The sequence below is a fragment of the Cavia porcellus genome, unplaced genomic scaffold (genome assembly GCF_034190915.1).
Source record: "Cavia porcellus strain 051 isolate PalLab524CR breed Dunkin Hartley unplaced genomic scaffold, mCavPor4.1 scaffold_7, whole genome shotgun sequence".
Lineage (NCBI taxonomy): Eukaryota > Metazoa > Chordata > Mammalia > Rodentia > Caviidae > Cavia > Cavia porcellus.
Window position 1 is genome coordinate 22206863 of NW_026947490.1, and position 26550 is coordinate 22233412.

General features: G+C 52.1%; 2 protein-coding genes and 1 long non-coding RNA gene across 4 annotated transcripts; 1 reads left to right on the forward strand and 2 right to left on the reverse strand.

The window, feature by feature from the left end:
• Window positions 1-991: 991 nt before the first annotated feature.
• On the reverse strand, window positions 992-20749 carry Xrcc1 (X-ray repair cross complementing 1). 2 transcript variants are annotated; one of them, XM_005001307.3, is made up of 17 exons: window positions 20519-20749; window positions 20039-20131; window positions 13594-13704; window positions 6472-6630; window positions 5534-5608; window positions 5338-5449; window positions 5004-5113; window positions 4817-4928; window positions 4431-4689; window positions 4027-4143; window positions 3442-3535; window positions 3203-3326; window positions 2899-2950; window positions 2676-2812; window positions 1716-1806; window positions 1280-1355; window positions 992-1178 (listed from the first exon to the last, which is right to left on the reverse strand). In XM_005001307.3, the coding sequence occupies exons 1-17, from the start codon at window positions 20567-20569 to the stop codon at window positions 1065-1067; spliced, it is 1887 nt and encodes a 628-aa protein (XP_005001364.2). In that variant the 5' UTR covers window positions 20570-20749; the 3' UTR covers window positions 992-1064. The 2 variants fall into 2 exon arrangements, with proteins under 2 accessions (XP_005001364.2, XP_005001363.2); XM_005001306.3 differs by having other exon boundaries at window positions 2899-2953.
• On the reverse strand, window positions 9489-13584 carry LOC134476675 (uncharacterized). Its single transcript, XR_010048481.1, has 2 exons — window positions 11033-13584; window positions 9489-10840 (listed from the first exon to the last, which is right to left on the reverse strand). It is a non-coding gene; the product is annotated as an uncharacterized LOC134476675 (long non-coding RNA).
• A 914-nt stretch (window positions 20750-21663) lies between the features above and the next one.
• On the forward strand, window positions 21664-25969 carry Pinlyp (phospholipase A2 inhibitor and LY6/PLAUR domain containing). The gene is made up of 5 exons (XM_013146852.3): window positions 21664-21885; window positions 23162-23278; window positions 25078-25227; window positions 25426-25569; window positions 25737-25969. The coding sequence occupies exons 1-5, from the start codon at window positions 21816-21818 to the stop codon at window positions 25874-25876; spliced, it is 621 nt and encodes a 206-aa protein (XP_013002306.1). The 5' UTR covers window positions 21664-21815; the 3' UTR covers window positions 25877-25969.
• The last annotated feature ends 581 nt before the right edge of the window (window positions 25970-26550 follow it).

The window sequence follows — 26550 nt, forward strand, 5'->3', positions numbered from 1 at the left end:
CATGGCTACCTTCATCTTACCAAGGACAGAACCAAAGTCCAGAAAAAGAAGGCAATGCTTGAGGCGAGGTCAAATCAGGAAAGGGCTCTGAATGTCCACTTACCCAAAGGTCAGCTCTCACTCCAGACTCTGTCCCACTCCTCAGACAAAGTCCAGGTTCCTTGGACTGCAGTTCAGAGCCTGGGGGTGGGGGCAGGGCGCCAGGGCCAAAAGAACTTCCCAGAGTGGCAGAGTGCTCGCTACCTGCGGTCAGTAGAGTAGCTGCAGAGCACCACCAAGTGTGTGGCCTGTGCTCCTGAGGAAGTCCGCATTCTGCTTTCATTAGTTGTAACTGGCCACACTGGACGACACAGCCTCAAGGGCTGTACCAGCTTCCCAGCTACATCTGCCCCTACAGTCTCTTCCAGGAAGCAGCAACGCCCCTGTGGCTGCCTGGTCCTACCTCCCTTGCCCCACTATGGCCCTGCCTACAGTGCCACCCTATCTTCTGCCCCATTCCCTGACACCCAGCTTAGTTCCCACCTTCAGTGTGGTGGCGCCTTAAAGGGGCCTGGATTTGGTGGGGCAGGGGAGAGGGTTGCTTAAGATGCCCCTTCCTTGCATTCTGCCTCTTGGATTAGGTGACCTCTAAGACCCCTGGGGAAAAGGCTCTATCCCTGGAGGGGGCAGGCTGAGACGAGACCAAGAGAGTAGCTGATCTCATGAGCAGCTCCATTCCATGTCCCACAGAAGATGCAGAAAAGGACAAACTGAGGAGCAGTGCTGAGGGTCAAGTTCCCCCCTGCCACCTCAGCACAGAGGCCCAGGGCCAGGGAGAAGAGAGCTCTTTCCCTACCACATTCAATGACAGAGCCAGGCCTCCTTCCTGGATCCTGGGACAGGGCCCTAAAGCAGCTCAGAGGCCTCTGGAGTGGAAGCAAAGCCAAATACGAGACACAGGCCAGCAGCCTCTTAGAGCCTTGGCAGACTCCTGAGTGACAAGGGGCAGCAGTTCCAAGCCAGGTCACCTTTATTAAACTGTGTGTGTGTGTGTGTGTGTGCATCCGTGTACAACAGGGCATAGTTCAAGCCTGGGGCACCACCCCATAGAGCTGGTGGGGAAGTAACTTCTGCTTCTCGTTGCAACTGTAGATCCATCGGGGACGGACGAATGCCAGGGAAGGGTTGTCCATCAAGGCCTACAGGAAGGTCCACATGGGAACATACAACCGAGAGGATGGGTGATGTGAAGGGGAGAAGGGTTCCCCTTTTCTCACCCTCTCCCTGCCCCAGGGCTCACCTCCTCAAAGCTAGGATCCCATTCCTGTGCTGTGATCACAAACTGGACACGGTCACTCATATAGTCCTCAAGCTCGCTGGCAGGAGAGAGGAAGGAGGCAGAGCCATGTCCAGCATCTGCTCTCTCAATGCCTCACTTCCCAGACCTCTCCAGGTCCTGTCCTTTTTCCAGCCCCACCGATGCCCAGCAGATGCCATTGAGGCCTCCATTTTCCCATGTACCAAACCCCTAAGCCACAGTAGCAAAGGCCCCACGTGGTAATCTTGGTGCTAGCCCTTTTCGAGGGGGAGAGCCTCACTTTAGAGCGGTGGAGGCTGAGGAAGACGATGCACCAGGCTGGCATTCAGATTCCCCAGCCTGGACCCACGCTGCCAGGCACACCCCCTCTCCTCTGGACTGCCTCTCTCCTGGATCATCACCCCACCCCCGGACTGACCCATTGAAGGCTGTCACATAACGGATGAGCTTCCGCCGCTCGTCACCAGGGAACTCCCCATACAGGAAGAAGTGCTTGCCCTGGAAGAAGTCTGCAAGAAACAGAGGAAGGGGTAAAACCAAGGTGCTCTGAGCTCCGCTTCGCTGCATGGGCCCCAGTGTTCTGAGAAAGACACTGAGAAAGACAGAACACTGGGGCCCATGCAGCGAAGTGGCCGGTGGCTGAGGCCAAACCGTTCACCGGGGAGCCTCTGGGGAGACTGGCTGGTTTGTCCATCTGCTTGTCTGCCTTACTGATAAGAGACACAATGACTTATCACAATGTGTCACTTAGGGATGGGCTGCAGCCACTGCACTGGTTGGCCAGGGGCCAATTCTCCACCTGGGCAGCCTCGTCCTGACAGCTACAGTCCCACCTTGACCTCCAAGTGGCTCAGTCTTTCCCCTGTACATGACACTTCAGGCTGTGGAGGACCAAAGTTCTTTCCTGCTGTCAGCCATGAGAAACTGGGGAGCAGCTCCTCCAGTGTCCTAAAACCTTGCCTCCACTCGGATCCGTAGTTGACCAGAAGGGGCTGTGGATCCCCAGCCAGGAGGGGGGTGTTGCCACCTCCTTCCTTTCTTACACGCATATACCCACGCAGCATTCATGCCAGTATGAACTAAAGTGAACACATGCGCCCACCACTGAGGTCCCAAGGCACAGCAGTGTCCTTGTCACACAGCAGGCCCTGACGGCACTTGTACGGGAGTCCCAGGGGGCTCTGGCACTGTGCAACAAAGCAAGTGGTGAGAGCAAGAAGTCAGAGGCAATAAAGACCAAAGACATGGAGAGGAAGCGGAGGCGGGGGCAGGCCCAGCACAACAGGCAGGGCCCAAGACAGGGAGCAGGTGGGCAGCAGGCTCCCAGGGCTGGCTGGGCAAGTCACCGCTGACCACTGGGAGGCAAGGGGTTTCCTACCTGGGAGCTCAGGGATTGGCTGGTCGGGAGACTCTGGGCGATCCTCGTTGTCGGTGTTCTCATCTGTGGAGCCTGCATACGGGTCCTCACCGTTCTCCTGGCCAGGGGCGGGCCTGTGCTCCCTCTGCTCGGCCACCCTGGCGGGTGGAGAGCAGCAGAGTGTGGACACACAGCGAAACACCACACCCCAGGCCTGGCTGCCCTGACTGGAGCCCCAGCCTACCTCCTCAGCTCGTCCTCTGTGTCCCCAGACTCTTCTTCCCCATCGTCCCGACCTGCTGTAAACAGAAGCTCAGTCCGCAAGAGGGACACACACTGCGCTGTCGCTCCTCATCTGAGCCTGTACTTGGGCCCCCCAAACACAACCTCAGCTGATCTCCACATCCAGGTATCTGACCCTGGGACCCCCCTGTTTCCCTTCCATTTGCCTATAACTCAGCTTTCTCCTCCCTCTGACCAGGGGTCCCTGCCCAGCCTCCTTGCTAAACCCAGGGGTCCAAAACCCAACCCTCTTTCTGCAGTCTAACCTGACTGCTCCTCCTCTGTGTCAGAATTTTCCTGGGGTCCCAGTGAGGCTGCTTTGGTCTCTTTTGGGCTTAAGGGCTTCTGGGGTGAGCCTGGTCCAGATGCCGGGGGAGGCTTGGCTTTGGTCTGGGGTGCAGAGAAGGCAGGGTCAGTGATGAGGGTGGCAGCGTGGCTGTGAGTAGGGCACACACCCACGTCATCCTCCCGGTGCCCCCTCTTCCACCAGGCAGGGGCAGCAGACCTTTCTTGGAAGCCTGGGGGCTTCATCCCCACTGCTGCCACTGGGACAGCCCCCCTCTTCCTCACTGCTGGAGTCGGGCCCTGCCATGAGGTACCTGGGGGAGAAATGGAGGCTCAAACAGGGCACTAAGCCTCCCAAGGGAGGTGGAGAGGCTGTACAGCAGTCAGTGGCCGTGGGCATTTATTAAACAATGAGGGCAGAGACCACTCTTCCCCCTTCAGCCAGGCCCCCAGCCACAGGGCCCTGAGCGAACTCTGGCCCTTCCTTCTTGGGGAAGAAAAGTCTTGTTTCAGAGAAGAAAGAGAACTTTGAAGCCTCCTTCCTCTTAGAGACTCACTGTCAGTCTCATTAGGAAAATGCCTATCCATCAAGGGAAAGTTCTCGAAAGTAAACCGTCAACCCTCCATATCTGGGCCCTGCATCCCATGATTCCCGGGCGGGCCTCCTGCCTGCATCTGCAGGAACCCCCATTCAGGGCCTCCCCTGCCTCACATAAGCTGACTCTTGGCTGGCCGGCCCAGGCCCCCGGCACTGCCCAGCACAGGCTGCAAGGCAGCCCTGGCGTGTGTTTACTGTGGGCCTCACCTCCGGGAGGGCAGCCGCCGCCGCATACGGTGACAGTCCAGCACCCACTCTTTGCGCACGATGCGGCCTCCGAGGCCTAAGACCTGGCTGTACTTGGGGGTGTTTGCAAAGGCACAGCTGGCGGAAGGCAGGATTGATTGGTTAGACGTGATCTGAGGGGTGGTAACAAAAAGCAGAAGAAAGAACAAAGACAAGACGGGCAGTGGGATACACGTGAGAAAAACAGAAAGTGATGAGGCCAAGGAAGAAATGGAGAAAGCAGAGGCTGCAGAGAGCTGCGGAGGCACAAGGACAGCCAAAGGGGGACAGAGGCACAGGAGCAATGACACAGAGAGAGAGAAGGCAAGGAGGAGGCAGGGGAAGAGGACAGCCACAGCAGGGTGGGCAGGGGGGCGCAGGCCTACATGAGGTGGGTGCTGTCCGGAGTCCAGTCTGGCCGGTACTTGGCACCCAGCTCCAGGGCCTTGTCCCGGAGCTCCGAGCGAAAGGGGTTCTGAAAGCCGCTCAGCACCACCACCACGCCTTGGAGGATCTTCCCCAGCTCCTGAGGGCCGGCTCGGGCTCCCCTGGGCTCAGTGCCATCTCCCCGGGGCTTCCCTGGCACAGCCCTCTGTGCTGCGGCTGGGACCGGGGCTGCAGCTGGGGTGCGGGTGGGAGCTGGCACTGGGGACCGAAGAGGCAAAGATTCAGTCAGCAGCACCGGTGCTTCATGCTCAGCCCATCCCCTCCCGGGGAGCACAGGCCGGTCATCCTCCCAGGCCCCGTTCAGCAAAGGATCCAGCTGGCTCACATTTGGGTCTCTTGAGGGCAGGAGGTGAGAGCTGGGCTGACGGTTTGCTAGGGGCCTTCTTTTCTTCTACGTTCAAATCCAACTTCCTCTTCCCTTTAGGAGACTCCTGAGGCTGAGGAGGTGGGGGTAAGCTGGGGCTTCTGACTTCACAGGCTCCCAGCCCCGCACCAAGGTCTGATGACCTCACCTGAGAGGTGCTGCCCACCGCCTTGGAGATTGGCGATGCGGAGGCGGTGGCACTGGAGGCCTGGAGTGTAGCTGCTGCATAGCTGGGCCCTGTTGGGTCACTGGTTGTAGCTATAGAAGAAGAAAATGGAACCCCAATGAGACAGCTGGACCCAGAGACTCCTTAGTTCTTACCTATGAGACACAGTGTCTTTGCAAAACCCAGCAGGGACTCAAGAATTCAGAAACCAGTCTCCTCCCTCAGACCTGGGGGTCCAGGCCCCGGCCTCCTCCCTCAGACCCAGAAGGCGAGGGCCCCACCCTCTACTGACCCAGGACCAGATTTCAACACTCACCTGGGGATGTCTTGTTAATCCTGCCAAAGAAGAGGGCCCCCGGTCTCAGGGAACTGGCACTCTCATCTTCTTCCTTCACCCGGAACTGGCCAAGCTTTGTCACCGTCACCTTCTAAGGTCCCCCACACAGTCAGGCCATGTAAGGGCTGTGGCAGGAGCAGGAAGAAGGCTGGGGGCTGTGGAGGGTGGCGCTTACCTGGGAGGGGACCTCTGCCTCCTCTTTGTCGGGAGGGCTATGAAGCCGAATAAAACTCAGACCGTAGGGTGAGTCCTGAAACAATACAGGTGGGGGGTTAGGGCATGGCCAAGGACAGAGCCCGGCCCCAAGACCCTTTCACTTAGGAAGCCCCTTCATTTGTTACGGACATGCATGTCCAAGGAGGTGCCCTGAGGGCAATGATAGCAACGCTGGGCTTCACTGCATCCTAACTCTGGGCAGGCTCAGCTCTGCCTCACATGCATGGGCTCCTTTAGCCCTTACTGCAGAGGGCAAAGTCTGTTGCCTGTGCAAGAGAATAAAAATGTCCCTGTTCCCAAAGTCCTGGATGACTGCGGGGTTTTGTGGGAATGGGAGGGAGCGCAGGGAATTGCCTCTAAAACACAGAAATACTCCCCGCTCTTTGCTCCTCTGCTGGCTGGAAGCAGACCCAGAAGACAGAGGAGCCTGGCTCCCTGAGGGACCTTGTGGAGAGAAGGCAGCTGACCAGCTCCATGGACAGCTTCAGGGACAGGAAGGGCCCCTGTACTGTGGGGCCATCACACACTCAGGTCTCACAGTCAGCACAGCTCAGCACCCCCCACAGATCAGGACACTATGCCTGGAGAAGGCAGTCACTTGCCCAGGTTCACAGTTAAAGTGGTTCAGACAGGATCTGAACCCAAAGGCTGACTCTGGCCACTGTGCTAGCCTTCCGCTAGGCAGTCAGCTTCCCTCCCTCGCTCCCCTTCTGCCGAAGCACCTTTGCCTGGCCGAGACTCCTCACCCTCCAAGAACTAAGCTTCAGTCGGGGTTGAACTTCACCCACTTCCGAAGCACAGGGACCCTGCCTCCCCACAAGCCCCTGGGGTCACAGCTCTCCACTCCCCCATTATTGGCCCCTCAGTTCCCTGCACTCTCAGTTCCAACCCAGGTACCTTGGTGTAGGGCTGGCTGCACACAATTTTGATCCGGTCCCAGCGCTTCTCGGCTGCTGCCCGGACCAACTTGTCAGGCCCAAAAATGCGAACACGGTTGGGGTTTGAGCCACTACGGCTCTCAGAAGGGGACATAAAAGATGAGGTGACCAGGAGCACCTGGGTGGAAGAAAGCACAATGGCTGAGAACCAGGGCTGGCTGGTTTAGATGATACCTCCTACACTGGGCAAGAGGATAGGAGGCCCAAGGAGGGAATGGGGGTCACCAAACTCCAGGCTGGGTCTACACCTTTCCTGTTTGTTTCTGGGCTTCTGTGAGTCTTGTCCTGATACAGGCCTCAGAGGGATTTTCTTTTATTTTTAAATCTTAAAACTTTTTTTTTTTTTTTTTTGAGCAGGGCATGCCTATAATACCAGCACTGTGGGAGGCTGAAGCAGGAGGATCACAATTTCAAGCCCAGTCTAGGCAACTTGGTGACTTAGCAAGACTCTCTCAAAATGAGTAAGAAATGGATAGGAGATGTAGTTCAGTTTGAAGGCCCTGGCTTCAGTGGACATATATATGTAATATACATGTGACAGACAATACATGCTGGGCCGGGGGTTTAGCTCAGTGGCACAAACACCTTCCTGGAAAGTACGAGGTTGTGAGTCCAATTCCTGGTACTGGGAAAAAAAAAAAGAAATTTACCAAAAAAAAATATTATTGCATGCTGAGGATAGAACTCAGGGTTTTATACATACTAGGCAAATGCTCTACCACTGCCAGGGATAGAGGCACATGCTTATAATCCCAAGATGAGGAGGCTGAGGCAGGAAGATTGCCATGAGTTTGAGGTCAGCCTGGGCTACATAGTGAGTTCAGGGCCACTCTGAACTACATAGCGAGGCCCTGTCTCAAAACAAAACAAAAATTCTCTACCACTGAGCTCTGTGTCCCAACCCCCCCAAAACACATTTTGATATATAGTAATTATGCATACTAATGAGGTATGGGGTGACATTTCAATCATGAATACCATCTGTAATGACCAGACCAAGGTTACTGGGACACCTACACATGTATGACACCACAGTGTCCCCCAGAGGGCTCAGGGCCAGGGGTGGGGCTTCCCAAAGACACTGGCTGGTCCCGGCTCTGCCCCACAGACGGGGTTAAGACGATGGCATCACTGCAGGTGATGGGAGATGTCGGAGGGGGGTGTACGTGGAGACAGGAGGTCTTGGGGGCGTGACCTTGGGGGCCACACCCTGTCCCGGCCCTCCCGCACTGGCTCTTCCCCTCTCTCTTCTTCCCCACTACCAGGAGGGGAGCAGCTCTGCCTGCCCACCCCCCACCATGCTCTAGCTTGCTGTGGACCCTCTGCGATGGGAACAGCTGACCATGGACTGAAATCTCTAATCATAGGAGCCAAAGCAAATCTTTCTTCCCTCGAATTGATTTCTTTCCAGGTATTTGGTCGCAGGAACAAAAAGCTAACTAACACAGGACATTTAACAGCTTCTCTACTAGCTGGCTTGAAATAGACAACTAATTATTGTCACCAGTTATCCAACTATGCCAACGGACTATTCCTCCTATTCAGCTGCACCTCTGGAACTGCTAAACACCCTCTCTCACACACATCTTCCCCAGGGCCTGATAACCACCATTTTATTCTCTGTTCTCTTTGTGGAGATCAATTTCTTAGCTTCCATCCGTAAGTAAGAACATGCAGTGTTTGTTTTTAGGCACCTTGTGCTTCAGCTCCACTCATGTTGCTGCAAATGGCAGGATTTCATTGTTTATGGCTGAATAATATTCTACCACACATGTATACAACACATTTGTTATCCAATCATCCGCCACTAGACGCAGCAGTTGATTTTACGTCTTGGCTACTGTGAATAATGTTGCCATCAACAAGGTTGTGCACAGGTCTCTGCGACACGCAGCTCTCACTTCTTGGGAAGTAACACCCAGGAATGGGACTGGTGGGTCACATGGGAGCCCAGATGGATGTTTCTAACCTCCAGATCTGGTGGCCCTTCCCTAAGGTCTTCCATGGGGCCTGATGTTGAGCAGTACTGTGGGCTACATATCCCAGGGAACGCTCCCAGCAGAGACCTCACAGAGGAGCACTGTACACGCCTTTTGGACATGAAAGACTGAGTCAACAGAAGGGCCAGAAGAATTATAGGTCGACAGATATGAGAGTGCAGAACCTACAGAGGCAGCGGAGCAGCGTCAGTTATTAAGTGATTGCTTCTCTGCTCGAATCCACCCGTCCCTCAGCTCTGTGATGTGTGTGGGGCCTGGCCTGGGTCAACCACATTTCTGGGGGCCAGTGGGAGTCTTAGCAGCCTCCGCCAACAGGGGGAGCTAGAGAGGCCGTGAACAACAGGAGGCCAGGCAGGGAGAGCTGGCTCACTCCAGTCCACTTACAGGTCCTGGCAGCACTGCCTAGGCGGCTTCCGGTTTCCGGTTTCCATGGCCCTGAGGAATCCAGTTTGCAGCTTCCTGACACTCAGAGCCAGCCTCATCCCACCCCTCTCAGGGATGTAAGTGGTCATATCTATCTGCACAGCACTGCCTAACCCAGGTAGCTTTTCTGTGAAGGAATATACTTCAAAGCAGGTTTTTAGAAAATTCCCACAGAAACCCATAACTCCAGCTACTCAGGAGGCTGAGGCAGGCTGGCCACGGTAGCACACAACTGTGATTCCAGCACCTGGGAGACTGAAGCAGGAGGATCGCTGTGAGTTTGAGGTCAGCCTGGGCTACATAGTGAGGCTGGGCCAGCCTGAACTACATTTTTGTTTTTCTGTCTCAGGAAAAAGGAAGAAGGAAGAAAGGGAGGAAGGGAAAAGAAGGGGGAGAGAAGAGGAGGGAGGAGAAGAGGGAGAGAAAGAAAGAAGGAGGAAGAGGAAGAAGAGGAGACAGTTGAGGTAAGAGGATAGTAAATTGGAGTCCAGCCTGGGCAACACAGTGAGACCCTATCTCAAAAATTTTTAAAAATTTAAAAACGGTTGGGAATATTGCTGAAAAATTCCTGAGTTTAATCTCCAGAAACATACATATAGTTGCATTCCCAAAGAATAAAATTCAGTGTTAATTCAGTGGTTAGACACACACACACACCCCTATAAAACATAACTACCATGACTTAAGATTCAGCAAAAACCACAAACTACAGCCTCAGACTCACAAACAAGGCATAGCTTCGAATTACAAACCATACAATGTAAAAATAAGTATGTTTACTAGATTAAAGACATACACGGAGATACTGACAGTATAAGAAAAGGACAAAATGACAACCAAAACTGACCAGGCCGGGAGAGCTGTGCTTATATAAAGAAATAAACCACGAGTGGGCCAAACAATCCAACCCATGGTTGGACCACCACCCAGTTCCAGCCAGGCAGATCCAGGAGAGGAAGTCTGCTGGGGCAAAGGCTGTCCTTCCCCATTAAGGAGAAAAGAAGAGCGTGGCCTTCCTGCCACCCCACCTCCTCCCCGCTTCTTGCTTTAAAAGCTACCACGTGATGTCTGGAGCCGGAACAATCATCTCGTGACCATAAGGCCAAATCCAGAATAATCAAGAGATACCAACCAAGCAGCCTAATTCTGTTAAGCTTCGCTATCAGCTCCAGGTCTGCCTCATTCCTGACCTCCCTCCAAATGAAAGAACAAATCTGTTTCCCTATCCAGTAAGCAGCTTCTAGTTGTGTGTTTTGTTACTTATGAGTCTCTTTTCTAACTGACATTGGGAGAAATTGATAAAATTAGAAAAAAAAGTCTCTTGCTCAGAAAATTTCAGGCCATAACTGTGTATCTCTTTGTGCCCGACTCTGGTTGTAAAGAGGAAACAAAAAAAGGCAAAGCAAATTACACAGAAGGAAAGCTATCTCCCTGGCTGACTGTGGCTGTGTGTTAAAGGCCTGGTTCTGAGCTGACAGGGACGCTGAATTTACCACTGGGAACAAACTGAAAGGATAATGCAAACTGGGGTGGCACTTTCTGCCTGCACTGAGGGGCAGGTTTCCTCGAGCATCTCCTCCTCCGTTCACTTAAAGAGGAAAGCACTCTGCCTGTGAGACTTGTACCACCCTACCCTGCCTTTAAGCATCCAAAATTCAAGCCTTAATCTCTCGTCTGTCCTGACCCCAAATCCTGTAAGGGAGGAAAGGACGCTGACTTTGTAGAAAGCAGCGCTGGCAGCTGCTGTCATGTCCTTCAGGTTCAATTTGTAGGTGAAATCAGTCTTGAGCGCTCCTCAGCTGTCCTGTTTCCTTGTCCTTCTTGGTTCTTCCAGGTTCTGAGTGGCGGGGCACCAAGCCCTGAGCCCCAAAGTCTTCAGTCATGGCCAGAAGTTGTAACAGAAATCTGAGACCGGAGCAGAAGTTTCAGGGAAAACCCTGAATCAGCTTGGACCTGGGAATGCTCCTCCCCAAGCCATTCCTTCTCACTAGCTCAGCAAGCCAAGGCTAGAAACACTCAGACACCCGACAGGGTGACATTTAGCTAAAGTGCACTGATTCTACTTTTGTCACTGTTAAGTACAATTCTGATCTATACCTGTTTTCCAAGAGGAGCAGACAACTTTTTCATGACAGTCCCAAAGACTGTAAATGTATGTCATCCTGAGAACAGAAACATTTGTTATCGGAAGCCTCATTTGAGCAAGTGTTCCTCATAGAACAGAAAAGACACTTGATGAAATTCAACGTACATATGCTCATGAAGAAAAAGTTCTCAACAAATTAGGAATAGACAGGGTCTGTTTCAGCCTCCCTAAGGACAAAAACAAGCTGCCGCTAATGTGGTAACTAATAGTGAAAGACTTGACACTCCCACCCCAGCGCAGAAAGCGGGCGGGGGTGCAGCTTTGGCTGCTTCAGCACATGGACTGGAGGAGCGAGTCAGTGTGACAGGGTAAGAAAAACTAAAGAGAAGTATATAGACTGGAAAGGAAGGAAAATGTATTTATACACAGTTAGCATGACTGTCTCTGCAGAAAATCCCAAGGGGTTTACACAAACCGCAAGAATCAGTAAGTTGTACCTGCCTGGCAAGCACAAAGTCATGAGTTTGATTTCCAGTAACAAAAAAAAGAATTAGTAAGTAACCAGGCACTGTGGCATACACCTGTAATCCCAACACACTGGGAGGCTGAGGCAGGAAGATCTCAAACTCAAATCCAGCCTGGGTAACTTCTCAAGACCCTGTCTCAAAATGTACAAGAAGGGGTGGTACTGGGAATGTAGCTCAGTGCAAAGACCCTGGACTCAATCCCCAGTACTACAAAACAAAATGAAAACTGATAAATAAACACACTAGTAAATAACCACAAGATACAAAGTCAATACACAAAATCAATTGTAAATCTCACTAAGAATACAATCTCAGGCTGGGGATTTAGCTCAGTGGTGTAAGCGCCTGCCTGGTAAGCATGAAGTCATGAGTTCGATCCCGGGTACCACAAAAAAAAAAAAAAAAAAAAAAAAAAATACAATCTCACTTCTGTGGTGTTCAAGCCAAAAGTGTATGACCTAAATGTAATTACAAGGAAACATCAGACATTTGTCCAGTGAATGATTGAAAAAAATTACTGGCCTGTGCTCTTCAAAGGCCATAAGGCATGAAACACAAATCACAGAAACTATTTTCACAAAAGAAAACTAAGCAAACATGGTAAATCAACACATTGAGCACTGTGAAATCTTTTGCAATAAAAAGCATTATTGGGGCTGGGGATTTAGCTCAGCGGCATAAGCGCCTGCCTTGCAAGCAGGCAGTCATGAGTTCGATCTCTGGTACCGATAAAAAGGAAAAAGACAAAAAAAAAAAAAAGCATTATTGGACCCTGTCTCAAAAAAAAGGGAAAATACTTGCACAAAAACATGGATCAATGGAACAGAAGACAGGGTGCAGGAACAACCCTGGACACATTCGACCGCCTGATCTCTGAGAAAGAAGCCAAAACATACAGTGAAGAACAGACAGCCTCTTTAATAAACAGTGCTGGGAAACTAGCACCCACATGCAGACCCACAGCTTCACCATGCACTAAAACTAAAATCAAAACTGATCAAAGATCTACAAGTTAGAACAGAAACACTCAAAAACAGACAAAACTCTTACAGACAGAAGGGAAGGCAAAGACTCTGGACAGAACCCAACTACACATAAAATGATACAAAGAATCAGCACTTGAACTCACACCAAATTAAAAAGCTTTTGAACAGCAAAGGAAGCAACCAACAGAGTGAAAAGACAACCTATGGAATGGGAAAAAAATTTTGCCACCTATTTCTCTGACAGAGGACTGATATCTAGAATACATAAAGAACTTAAAAAAATTAAGAGCCCCTCCCCAAAATAAAAGACCCAATCAAAAAATAGGCATCCAAAATAGACATGTCACAGAGGAAGCCATACAAATGGAATAAAAACATTTTAAAATGTTCAGCATCTCAGGCCTTTAGATAAATGCAAATTAAAAAATACACTGAAATTGGGTGTGGTGGTAAACACCTGTAATCTCAGCATTTTCGAGGCTGAGGCAGGAGAATTGTTGCAATTTGAAATACACAGTGAAATCCTGTCTCAAAAAATAAACAAGAACAAAAAACAAAAACAAAAACACTGAGATTGTACCTTAGTCTAGAAAGAATGGCTACCACCCAAAGACATCAAATGGAACAAATGATGGCGAGGCTACAGGGGAAAAAGGAAACTTTCTACGTTGGGGGTGGAGTGTAAACTACTACAACCATTGAGGAAATTCCTCAAACAATGAAAAGTAGAAATTCTATCCAGGCCAGGGCTAGAGCTCAGCAGTATAATGCCTGTCCGGCAAGTGCAAGGTCCTGAGTTGGATTCCTGATACAAAAAAAAAAAGGAAATCCTACTGAATCCAGCTATTGTCCTTCTTGAAACAGTTAAAGACATCACATCACAGTGTGACACTCGCATGCATGTACACAGCAGCACAATGAGTAATAGCTAAACCTTGGAAGCAGACTGTGTACACAGGAGGATGAATGAATAAAGTGTGGTAATTTTACATGGTGGCACCCCGGACGACAGCCACGGGGACACGTGGGACAGAGGCCAGCATCTCACTGCCTGCTTACCTCATAGTCTTGCTCACTGGCTCCTCCAGCCGAGCTGCCCACCAGCACCTCCACGAAGGCCGAGCCATTGTTCCCGATGTCCACGCTGTGGATCTGCTCCTCCTTCTCCAGCTGTAGGCACAAAAAGGCCATCAGTGCCTGCTCTGCTCTCAGGCTGACTGTGCAACAGGGACCGAAAGAGGGACGGACCCCAGCTGTGCCTCTGTCTCCCCTGGGAGACTTCTGTGTGGCACACAGCACAGGCCACCACATGGGCCGGGTGTTCCGTGAATAAACAAGTCCACCTGACTCCAAACAGACCTGCTCCCAGAACCACCTCCCTGTTAGTCAGGATGCTGGGTAATTTTTTTGTTTGTTGTATTTTGTCTTTTTGAGAAAGGGTCTCGTTATCTAGCTCAGGCTGGCCTTGAACTCACTGAATACCCTAGGCTGGCCTTGAACCCACATAGGTCCTCCTGCCTCAGCCTCCCAAGTGCTGAGATTACAGGCATGTGCCTCCAGGCCCGGTCTGGGTAATTATTTTCTGAAAAATGGAAAGCACTTTCGGTAAAAAGGATTCCACCACCAGCTCCACAATCCCAGCCTGCCAGTTGAAGGCACAGAAAGCTGGAAGTAGATGCTAGGGAGTCAGGAAAGGCTGGCGCAAGCCCCCTGCCTCCCACTGTGGGGCTTTTTATTAGGGGCTTGGAATGACAAGGGGTGCCTGATCCACCACCGTGCACTGCCCTCCCTTACCCTCAGGGGTCCACCTGCTGCTCCCATCTGTTCCATGCCCTCCCAGTCAGGAGGTCACCAAGACACTGCCTGCCTCATGGGTGCATGAAGGAAGAAGCCTGGACTTGGGCCTGGGTCCGAATCTAGCCCTGCCATTCCTAAGCTGTCTCCGTCCAGTGAGTGGCAGTTTGCTCATCTATGTAAGGGGAGGCTCATCCTATTAACCCTCTTTCTGTGGGGAGTTGAGATGGCGGCTCAGAATGTACCAGGCAGGTATCTGCCCTCTTTGCAGTGGCCCTGCGATGCAGGTGCTATAATTATCTCCAGGTCCCATGTGAGCAGCGGCAGGCAGGAAGTGGTTATCACATCGCAGCTGTGCAGGCGAAGCCTGAAGAGACCAGGCAGGCTGGCTGGAGCTGCACTCCCACACCCAGCACTGTTGGCCAGAAGCAGCGAAGGTGGTGACAGTGGTGACGGTGGTGGCAAGGGCTGAAGCTGAGCCCCATGGGCCGCTGCAGCTGGATCCCTTTCAGCTGTGCCTGCCTCCGGTCCAACCTGGAGCTGCTCCCCTGCCCTCCCGCCACCACCTGACCACTCTTCCCCACACGTTCCCACTGCCACCCTCAGTGCCTGTCTGTATGTCCTGCTAAGATGCCACCTCTCCAGAGACAAGTACAGAGCCCCCACACCTCCTAGCAGGTACCACTCTATCCTAAGACAGCTATAGCCGCACTTGACAGTCTATAAATACATGTTTGTATTTGTCTAGTATCTGTTGACTTTTAAGCTCCAGAAGAGCGGACAAGACATGCAAGCTGTTCCAGGCTGTATACCAATGTCAAAGACAGTGTCTGAGCCGGGCATGGTGGTGCCAACTTGCAATACCAGAACTCTGGGAGGCTGGGGCAGAAGGATCACAAGTTTGAGCCCTGGCTAGGCAATTTAGGGAGACCCTGTCTCAAAACAATGAAAAGGGGCTGGAAAGTTAGGCATGGTAGTACAAGCCTACAATCCCAGCACTGGGGAAGCTGAGGCAAGAGGGTCACCACACATTCAAGGCCAGCCTAGGCAGTGAGTAGACTATATATCAAGACCTGGTCTCATCACCCCCTCCAAAACAATGAGGGGTGGGGGTATAGCATGGTGGTAGAGAATATGCTCAGTATGCATGAGGCCCTAAAGTCGATCCCAGCACCAAAAGAAAAAAGCTGCATGATACATGCTATAATGTGGCTGAGCCTGAAAAACGTTATGCTAAGTAAAACAAAACACACGAGGGGCGGGGATTTAGCTCAGCAGCACAGTGCCTGCCTGGCAAGTGCAAGGTCCTGAGTTCGACTCCTGGTATACACACACACACAAACACATACACAGACAGAAAGTAGACCAGTGGTTTTCAAAAGCAATGTGGGGGCGGAAAGCAGAAAGTGACTGGTTCTGCGGTTTCTTTTGGGGGTGAGGAAAACACTGAGCTAGAGTGGAGTTGGTTGCGGAACAGTTAGCGCACAGCACCAACCACAGGGCTGCAGTTTCCATGCATGGAGTGAACCTGACATTCTGTGACATTTATCTCAGAGGAGAGTGCTCTGCATGAGTGGTCTGTAGCACCTGGGCTCAGCGTGGGGGGTGGGATGGGTGATGTGCGCTGTGGGGGCGTCCGCGGCCCAAGTTTGTGAGCATGCGCCTTTGTCGGGAAGACGCAATGCATGAGGAAAAGGAACAGGACGCAGAAGGCTAGCAAAGGGCGAGGGAACCCTGTGGAAAGCACTGTTGCACACTGGTGAAATGCAATGCCGGCCTCATTTCGAAGAATGGAGGACAACTCTATATGGTGACAATATATTCCCGTGACACATCGTTACAGGGGAGAACTGCATGGATATCATGGGGTTTTTGTATTTTTCATAAACGCTTGTGTGCACACAAAACAAGCCAGGAAGGCCACACAACGCACTGCTAACGGCGGCCACCTCGCGAGTGAGGCACTGGGTGGCAGGAGTAGGGGAGGGAGGAGGCAGAGACGGGAAGAGAAGGGGAGATTTTCTTTCTCATGTCCAGCAGCTTCCGTGGAAGATTCAGAGCCCCAGTCTGATGACGAAGCTGGGGCTGAGCTGTGGACAGCCTGGCTGAAGAGAAGAGCAGAATAGGTATCTGATGCCTCCAGAGAGGACAACTTTGCTCACCTAGGGAGTAGTGAACATGATTACGGGGAAGAGCAGGATGAGAACAGCAAACAGTTGCAAGAGCCAGTTCAGAGGCTGAGCTGTGGAACACTGCTTCTAAAGAAAGCACCTGTGATGAGGCACAGGGGTTCCACCTGGATTGCGGCCCAGCCATCCCCTCTGGGCCGGGAGTGGCTGGTAAAGAAATTGAACTCCCTGCCTGGGAGCAGGTGATGGGTGGGTGACAGGGTTTCCTGTGGCTACCACAAACAACAAAAGTATTAGGCTGTCACGAGCAGAGGGCTGAACCACATGTGGCAATTTACAAGATGTTGCAAAACAGCATTTGGAGAAAACACCGGGTAATAGGAAAACTCACAAGGGAGCCTACTGTCTTAGTGTCCAGGTATTTCTCATCAGATACTTCCAAAGGACCCTGAAGTCAGCATGGGGTGAACATGGAATGGCCTTGCACGCTGGCCACTGCCTGTCACAAGTGGACTCCCCAAGGTTCTCCACTACGAGTAGTCACCACCTGCTGGGCTCCCCACTTCTTTGCTTAGTCCCGTGGTTCATCCTCCCCATGGAATCTGAAGCATCATGCGAAGACTGAAGCCAGATCTGATCCCTCCTCTGCTCAGAGCCTCCCGTGGCTCGGGTCTCACCCAGGGTAAAAGTCCTCACAGTGGTTTCCCAGCCTCGAGCATTTCAGCCCACGAGCTTCTCTCCTACCTCTCTCACCTTGGCTGACCCCGCCCTGGCCATACAGGCCTCCTTGTTGCTCCTCCAATGTGTGGGGCACGGCCAGGACTGGCTCACCTTGCCCAGATGTCACCTCTCAGAGTGCCTTTACTGGACTCCTCTATTTAAGGGCAAATCTCTGGCCACTGCCCTGACCCAGCTAGGCATCTCCATTCGCCTTGCTTAATTTCTTCCACAGCACTCACCATCTGACAGATTTTACCCTTATCACACCCGACAGTCTTTCCCTAATAATGGGAAAGCTCCACAGGACCGAGTATCTTTTGTCTTGTGCAGCCCAAACCTAACACAGAGCACAGAATACAGAAGACACCTAATAAACACTCGCTGAGTGGACTGCTTAATGAAAGAACAGTGAATTCACCGACTTCCTAGTGTCCAGTCCTCTGTGTTGGCAGTTTCTACATCTCTAATGTCTCCAGTCCCACATCTGACTCCTAACTGCCCCCTGGTTGTTATATTAAGCTGGACATCATGACCAAAATGCACCGCCTTCCCTAGCTGCTCCCACCCAGGATTTCCTATTTTGGTGACAGCTACAATACTCCTCCAGTCGCCCCACAGCAGAGGGTCCTGTTCCTTGCCCCTCTGGCTCCCCCTCTCTCCATGTTCTGCTTCTTCCTCCTCCAGTCTCTCTGGTCTATCTTCAGACAGGCTAAAACTGACTTCCATTTCTCTGGGGTCACCTGAATGAGAACCCAAGCATCACCCCATAATAAAATCACAAACCCCTCCCTTTATACAAACACCTACATGTTGACAGCATTTCTGCAGACGTTATGTCACCAGATTTTCACAACCACCCTGGGCTTAGGTCCGTCCTCCAGTGTACAGATGAGAGACTGGATTTAGATGAATAAAAAAAATTTGCCCGAGGTCACAGAGCATGAAGGAGTGCTGAGATTTGAATCCAGTTGCCAAAACTAAATCCTCAGAAGTCTAGATCTTCCACAGTTTAAAAGACTGGCTTTCAGGTAGTAAAGCAACCTGGCTCTTGCGACTGTTTTGCTTTCTGGTTGTAATTTCTGTGGGCCTCAATGTCCTCATCTATAAAATGGGAATAACAGATCCTAGGTCATACAGTTTTTATGAGGATTCAATTAATTAATCCATGTGAAGTATGCAGAATGCTGACCATGAGATTGTAATGTTAAATAATGTTAGCTTTCATTATTATTCTTAAAGATTGAGGAGATACTTGAGAGAGACCATCAGAAAACTTTGTGAATCTAAAAATTTCTGCTAAGGGGGCTGGTCCAAGTGCATTAGGCTGGTCCGAGTGCAGTGGTGTTTACAACTAATTGATCATAACCAGTTACAGATTTCTTTGTTCCTTCTCCACTCCCACTGCTTCACTTGACTAGCCTTAAAAATTTTTTTTTCTGCTAAGGGAATCCTCAAATAATTCTCAAAAGGCTCTGTGACTCAGATTTTTCACAACTGAGAAAAAAAAGAGATGAACAGTAAGCTCAGAATCAGACACAATCATGTAAGTCTTGTCCTCACAATTCCTCACAACCACTTTCTGTCTGCAAACACCACTCCATTCAGAGCTAAAGAATGTGGCCAACACTCAGAAAGCCAGTGTGTGGGCCTGGAGAGTGTGGCTAGGTAGTAGCACGCATAAGGTCTTAAGTTCAATGCCCAGCCCCAGCACCAAGGAAAAAAAAAAAAAAGAATTAAAATGTGTTATGCACATGTACCAACTCCTCACAATGAATGTAATCATTATGTGCTGCAAACACACACTAATAAAAATAAAACGACAACAATAAAACAGCTGGGCATGGTGGTGTGCACCTGCAATCACAGTTACTAGGGAGGCTGGGGTAAGAGGGTCAAGTATTTGAGGTTAGCCTGGGCAACTTAGCAAGTCTCTGTCTCAAATGTAGTTCGGTGATGGGGTGCTTGCTTAGCATGTGTAAGGTCCTGGGTTCCATCTCTAGCGCTAAAAAAAAATTCTGGTGTGTGACTACAAATGCAGTGTGATAAAATGGTCAAAAGTACCACACTCAGTTGTGAACTCAAGTCTTAGCCCCGTCATTTATTAGTGGTGACCGCCTTTATAACACAACTCTTAGGTAAAACATGCAGGACACCACCTGGCAAAGTGCAGATGTTTAAAAATGTATCAGCTCTCTTTTCCCTGACAGTGACAATCTATTCACAATTCTACAGCCATCTCAGGTCAAGCCTTCCTTTCCTGTTTGCCCCCCTCCCAATTCACAGGGCCCCGGTATGGAGTTGGTAACAGCATGCACAAAAGGCTCTCAAAACAAAGCCAACCAACACTCCAGAAACAGTAGTTTAGAATGGTCACTTCAGTCCCCTGCCCCAGTGCCTCAGTCTCGCCATCTCTAACATGAAGTTGATTTGTCTGGACATCTTCCATGCCTGAGCCCACTGAGTCTAGGAAGCAGGACACAGCAAATGATTCAGTCTGCTCCGGATGAGGAAACTGAGGCCCAGAAAGTGGAAACAACCTACTCCAGGCCACACACTAGTTTAGTCCTTGGGTCTCCTTTCTCCTGTGGTGAGGGGCACAGGGATTATACAGCCTGCTTTCCAGATAAGGACGTTGAGGGGCAGAAGGGAATATGCCCCAAACTGCCATTTGGCTCAGTAGAACCTGGACCCTGCAACTCCATGCCTCTAGTAAGAAAGCGGTAGGGATGGGGCTGGGGATTTAGCTCAGTGGCTTAAGCGCCTGCCTGGCAAGCACGAAGTCGTGAGTTCGATCCCCGGCACCAAAAAAAAAAAAAAAAAAAAGAAAAGAAAGAAAAGCGGTAGGGGAAGGGCAGGATCACCTGGAGGACCACAGAGATGGACTTCTCGCCGGCCTTGGCTGCCCGCCATTTCCGGTAAGTGTCTGCCTTGAGAAGGTTTTCTGCACAGTGGGTCTGAAGACAATAGTTGAAACAAAGTGTTAGGGCAGGGATGAGGGCTAGGGCCCCAGCTCTCAGATTAGTCCTTGGGAGCCCCCATGCTCTCTGCGATCCCCCAGATTTAAGTTTCCGTTAGTTCCCCCCCACCCCGCCTCAAATTTCTCCCACAACACTTCCCTGCAAGTTTCCCATGGGCTTCCCTATTTCTCTCTGTCTCTCCGGAAGTTCCACAGAAACCCAAAAGTTCCCTAATTGCACATCTCCAGAATTCACTTTTAGCTGCTGGAAATCCCTTCCGTGACACTCCTTGGACTTCCATGAAGTTCTCTTTTATACCCCCAGAAGTTCTTACGGAGCCCCCTTATTCTACGTCTGCCACCCTCCCCCAAGCCCGTCCCTCACCGAGTCCTGGCTGCTGCAGGACACGACGTGGCGGAGGCGGATCTCCGGCATGTCAAAGTCTTGGGCTTCGCCTAGAACTGGCTAGTGAGGAAGGGTCGGGCTTGGGGGGCGGGGAAGGGGTGCTGCCCGCGCGGGTTGAAGTGCGCAAGCGCGCGAGGCTCGGGCCTTTCAAACCGCGGCGCGCCGCGCTCGCGTCGACTCAGCGCAAGCCCAGTCAAGCCTCTCCACAGTGAGGCGCTGCGTTCACCAGTGACGAGCTCGCCTCTCTCAGATTCTACTACTCTCTTGCTGGCCTTCAGGATGACGTCACATCCTGTTTTCTGGGCGCCTAGCAACAAGAGCGGCCATGGCGATTGGTGCCCAGAAGAAACTCGCCGTTCTCATTGGTCGGTGTAGTCACAGCACAAAAGACTCGGGAAAGCGGGTAACAGCTGGGTAGATTTTAGCAAGCAACCTGGATCCTACTACAACTGGGTTTTTTTCCACCTGATTCTGCGCCTACACACATCTCCCCCTCATCCTTCACACACATACGAGAGAACCCTCACATCTCACCCTTCTGCGGCCGGGGCGGGGAAAGGTCCATTAATCAAACAAAGCATAGTCCAAAAATCCCGTACTCACCCACACACCCAGCCTGGAGTGCTTCCACAAATGCCTCAGTTTACCAATATACCTTTGTACCCTTGTCTCTTACTACCCCCGCCTCTGGCTGCTGACAAGCACCGCTCTCCGCTCTCGGTTCGGTCCCCTTGAGACTCAAAAGTGCGGTCCTGGGCGGGGATGGGGTTGTAACAGCCCAAACACAGAAGAGGGAGTCTGAGTCAAGCACGGGGAGAAGGGAAGGGAGACAGGCCCATGGCCCCCGCAGGACGAGCCTGGACAAGCTGGGCGCTCCTGAGCAGGACCCCACCCACGCTAGGTGCCTCTTTGGGAAGACAGAGGAGAGGGGATCTTACTCTTCTCAGCCGCTCTACACCCTCAGGGATTCAAGTGACCCAACTCATATTTTGGTCGGGGGCGGAGGGGCGGTGCAAATGTCAGAAAACAAGGCAGTAACCTTTGGGGTTCTCGAAGAAGAGGGGCCTGCAAGTCCAGACTTCTGGGATCCCCGTGGCAAAGGAGGCTCAGCACAAGATGTTCGGCTTCCTTGTGGATGCTGGTACCCGGAGGCTGCGGAGGACTGCCCTGGATTCTGACCTCAGCTATTTTTCACCCCACGGTGAAGGTGGGTCCGGACCCGCCTCTCCTCAGCTTTTTATAAGGGCAGAGGCCCAGGACTACAGGTTCACATACCATGGGGCTATCCACGAGACAGGACACCTTGCTGCTGGCCTTCACGCTGCTCTGCACCCTCGTGAGTCTTGGTAAGTGACAAGAGACCTGGATGGCTTCCTGAAATGTTAGGAAAGAAGACTGTGAGAGAGCATTCAGCAAGGTCCAAAAGGGGCAAGGGGGAATTTAGATTCACGGAGAAGGCAGAGTAAGGAAGAGAAACCTGGGGCACAGGGGAAGAACCACCTGATTGGGTCCGTGGGGTGGGGATTTTGGTGGGCTCTGAATCCCCTGTTCCCTAGGCAGGGTCTCAAAATAAGACAGTTCAATTCTGGGAAATCAGATGAGAGCTTGTTTAGAAAAAGAAATCTTCCAAATCTTTCAAAAGGAAGAAAGATTTCCTTTCTGGGTTCAGGAGTTGAGGCACCCAGCCCCTTCCTCCTCCTACCTGTAGATGCAGGAGTGTAGGCAGTTTTACCTTGCCTAGGGCCCAGGTGTCCAGGCCTCTAGCTGTCTCCTGTTTCAGGACCAAGAACTCCATCCTCTCAGCCTCTCTGGTTCTCACTGATCCTCCTTGACCTGGGATCCAGGCTCCTGGACCTCAGCCTGAGCTCCTCTGTCAACAAAGTTTAAACTGAGCATGGGGGCACAACCTAGTAATCTCAGGACTTGGGAAGCTGAAGCAAGGAGGACTGCCATGTGTGTTCCAGGTCAGCCCTGGATAACATAGTGACTTAAAGGCCAGCCTAGAGTACACAGCGAGACCCTGTCTCAGAAAACCTGTGCAGTACCTGCAAGGAGGAAGGTTCCACACCCAACACCCAAGAACCAGCTGGACCTGAAATTTCACACAACTCCATGGAAACCTTTGCCACGACCCCTCCCTGGCCCTGAGCTAGCTCAGTGGACCCTGGCGTCCAAAGTCCCCAGCCTTGTAATTAGATGAAGAGGCTCCAAGGAGGTAGAGTCCCTTCCCGCCCCTGGAAGCCGCTTTGCTGGCCTCATCCTGGCTACCTTGTCAGACTTTGGACAGTTCCCTGGACAGTAATCAGTGCCCCACCCACAAACATCCAGGGGGACTTCGGGTCCTCCTCCCTGAGGCATCAATCCATCTTCCCTGCCCTGTTTGTTTGTTTGGTATTGAGACAAGGTCTTGCTAGGTACTGTTTTTCAGTGAGTACTTGAACTCACTGTGTAGCTCACACTAATCTCAAGCTAGTGAAGATCCACCTGCCTCAGTCTCCCACGGGGTTGGGATTCCAGAAGTGTGCCACCACGCCTGGCTCCCCGACCCTTCTGGAACTGTAGTGTTGAATTCATGGTCTAAAGACCACACTAGTAGCCCCAGCCTCACTCTCTGCGCTGCAGGGTGCAGTCTAAGCTGTGAAGTGTGTAATGGCCCCGAGAAGTCATGCAACGGGAAAATGAAGCAGTGTGAGCCTGGCAAAGACACGTGTGTGATCATCGTGAGCGAGTCCCATGACAGTAGGAGGGCGTGATGCGAGGCGCGAGGAGGGTGGAAGGGTGAGGGGTGGGGTGGGGTGGGGGGGGGGAGTGGAAGGGTGGGGGTGAGCAGGGGGGAGGTGCAGGTAGCATGGGAACGGGATGGAGGTTAAGGGCAGAAGATGCAGAGGCATCAACGCAGTTCTCTGGGTGGGTGACACAGGGAAGGAAAATCAGCAGGGAAGAGAAAGATGGGAGGGTGGAGTGAACAGATGTGGAGGAACAGAAACACAGAGAGTGAAGAATCTAACACACAAGAGGTAGGTGGCTTGCCTGGTGTGGTAGTGCACACCTGTAATCCCAGCACTGGGAGGCTGAGGCAGGAGAACTGCCTCAAGTAGGAGGTCAGTTTAAACTATATAACAAAACCTTGTTTCAAAAAACAAAAGATGTAGGTGGGGTGCAGGTGGTAGAGAAAGAAGAGGCTGTGCTGGGCCATCCTGGGCTTTGGGAATGTACTCAGGGAAGAGTTTCCTGCAGGAAGGCTGACGATGTTGGGATAGGAGGAGACAGAAAAGCAAGCTCCCCAGACAGCAAAGTGAAGGTAACCCAAAGTAGGGAGTAAATGTTCATAAATAGAAGAGAACTAGACTGGGTGTAGTGGCTCACACCTGTAACCCCAGCACTGTGGGTGGCTGAAGCAAAAAGATCCAACTTTGAACCCAGCCTGGGCAATTTAGTGACATAGTGAGACGCTATCTCAAAATATAAAAGAGCTGTGGATGGCATTCATGGTGGTACACGGCACTGTGGAAGCTGAGGTGGGAGAATCACTGCCAGTTTGGGGCCAGCCTGGGCTGCATAGTGAGTTCAAGATCAGCCTGAACTAACTAGCAAGACCCCATAGTTAAAAAAAAATAATAATAATAATATAGAGGTGGGGAGGCCAATGAGTGAGATGGAGGGAAGGGGCCATAACTTAAATGAAAGAGGCTACCTCAGGCCTGACGAAGCTTGGGGCGAAAGGGTGCAATGGAGGACACCTCGGTGTGGGGTTCGGAAATGTGAATTCACAGCTGAAAGACATCCTGAGGTTGAGGTCAGCTCTGACAGCAGGAAGAACCGTGAAGACACGAGAGGGGTGGGAGGAAGATGGGGTAGAAGACAGTGACCCATGGTCGGTCAGCGCCTGAAGGAGAGGCCCGCAAGGCTCGAAGGCTGGATGAGTCCTTCCAGAGGAGCGCCCTGCGGGAAGGAGCCCTCCATGGTGTAAACGGGGGAGACATCTGAACTGGGCTGGAAGAGACCACTACATGGTGGAGGGGGGACGCCGAGGCCACAGAGACCACCTCAGAGGAGATAGCAAGAGGGTCAACAAGGGACCATCGAAGGGAGGTCTGGGGACTGACCATGGAAGAACCCAGGAGAGCGATATGAGTGAGGGGTACAGTGTGGGATTTGTTGGGGCAAAATCTAGAAGGCTCGAAGAGACCACTTTTACATAGGCATGGGTGGCTATAGGTACTTTGGAAAAGATTCCAAGAGAAGTCTGGTGAGCTGGAGTCCAGGAGAGGGTGGAAGGGACCACATCCAGCAGGCACGTGGATGTTGGCTGTAAGGGCCACAGGGAGATCCCCAGAGGCCAACTAGGCTTCATGGTACAGACCAGGAGGGTGACCTAGTAAACCACCCCAGCACAGGCGGGTTAAGGAGCGTGGCTTTCGGGTGCTGGGAGAGACGGCCCAGAGAAGTGGAAGTGCTGGGGAGGAGCAGACAGGAACTACTGCCAGTCAGCAGTGAGCCAGTGCCACCTGCCTGCGGCTCCTACCCCCACCCCACAGAGGGCCCTTACGTGAGCACCGTCAAGGCCTGCATGAAGTCCAGAGACTGCCACCCGGGCTACGTGTCCACCACCATGGGACCCAATAACTACATGGTGACCAACACGTATTGTTGCCAGAGCGATGGCTGCAACCGCGGCTCGGTGCCCCGTAAGTGCTAGCTCAGCCCTGCTGAGGCAGCCCCACCCCCAAGGCCGGGCTGGTTCCCAGCCTCAGTTTCCTTACCTATGAAATGCAATATCCGTTAGCAAACCTGGTGTGCCCCCCCCCCAGGGCTGGCGGGGGGGGGGGCGGGTTGGGGTCAGGGCTTAAACCTCCTGTCTTCCTATCACTTCGCCTCCTGCCCAGCTCCCCAGTACAATCGCACTGCGAATGGCCTGTCGTGCCCTTCCTGCGTGGTGCCCTTCCGGGATACGTGCACCACAACCCAGCTAGCCCAGTGTGTCGGCCGGGAAACGCACTGCATCTACTTGGCGGGCAGAGCGAAGGCTGGTGAGCGCTGCCTGGCTCTGAAAGAGGACAGGGGTCCCGGAACCAGAGGCCCAAACTGTTCTGTTCTAGGGGAGGAGGGGTCTCCAGAGAACTGGGGAGGAGGCGGAGCGGCAGAACTCCGGGGTCCTGCGGAAGGGGCTGGTTCCAGTCTCTACTCTTCCTCCCAGGAATCATCAGCGCCAAGTTTGCCACGCGGGGCTGCGCCACGGAGAGTGCCTGCCGCGCCAAGGCTGGGGCCGAGGTGCCCTCAGCCTCCTACTACTACTTCCTCCATCGGGCCGACTGCCACGAAGCCAGCCTGCCCTAGGGCAGGGCTGAGTGCAGGACTCAGGAATATGTGTGGCTTGAGGCCCGAAGCCCACCATGTGCTTATAAATTAAAGTTGATGGAGCAAGCCTGAGTCCTTGTGACACCACACATTGCGGGAAGGTGGGATGCAGAGGGTTCAGGCTTTGATCTTTTCTCACTGCCTCTTTCCAAGGAAGAGAGGGGAAGTCTTGCCTCTTACAGGGGGACACGATTACCAGCCCTGAGCTAAGATTTCCCTTGCTACACCTCATTACAACTCTATGAAATCAATACTATTATCCCATTTTACAGACTAACAAACTGAAGCAAATCCTGAGCATCACTGCCTGGCTCAGCTAGGAAGTCAGACCTCTGATCTGAACCTCTGCCCATCACACTTCAGAGTCCTTGATCGGCTCTCCCGATTAACCCCTCCCTCTGTCTGCCTCAGTTGTTATTTCTGCAGAATGTGGATGCCAATTGTTATAACCGCTTCAGGGCTGGTGTAACCGATAAATGAAACATGAACACCACTTAATGCAGTGCCTGCCACCTTGAAGAGAATGATGGTTCTGCAGACAATGTCTGAATAAATAATAATCATCTTAATAGCTGCCACCAAGTGGCCATTAGTGGGCAGCTGCTAGCATTGCAGCAGTCAGGTCAGGCCAGATTTGGCTGTAGTAACAAACA

Bases quoted from the DNA above. Each gene is read 5' to 3' on its own strand.
- Xrcc1 (XM_005001306.3), bottom strand. From the start codon at position 20,569: ATGCCGGAGATCCGCCTCCGCCACGTCGTGTCCTGCAGCAGCCAGGAC. The intron at 5,450-5,533 runs GTAAGCGCCACC...GGGGGACCTTAG, and splicing joins AGGCAGAGGTCCCCTCCCAG to AAGGTGACGGTGACAAAGCT. The intron at 4,929-5,003 runs GTGAGGTCATCA...CCACCTCCTCAG, and splicing joins CGGTGGGCAGCACCTCTCAG to CCTCAGGAGTCTCCTAAAGG.
- Pinlyp (XM_013146852.3), top strand. From the start codon at position 21,816: ATGGGGCTATCCACGAGACAGGACACCTTGCTGCTGGCCTTCACGCTG. The intron at 21,886-23,161 runs GTAAGTGACAAG...TCTGCGCTGCAG, and splicing joins CTGCACCCTCGTGAGTCTTG to GGTGCAGTCTAAGCTGTGAA. The intron at 25,570-25,736 runs GTGAGCGCTGCC...TCTTCCTCCCAG, and splicing joins GGCGGGCAGAGCGAAGGCTG to GAATCATCAGCGCCAAGTTT.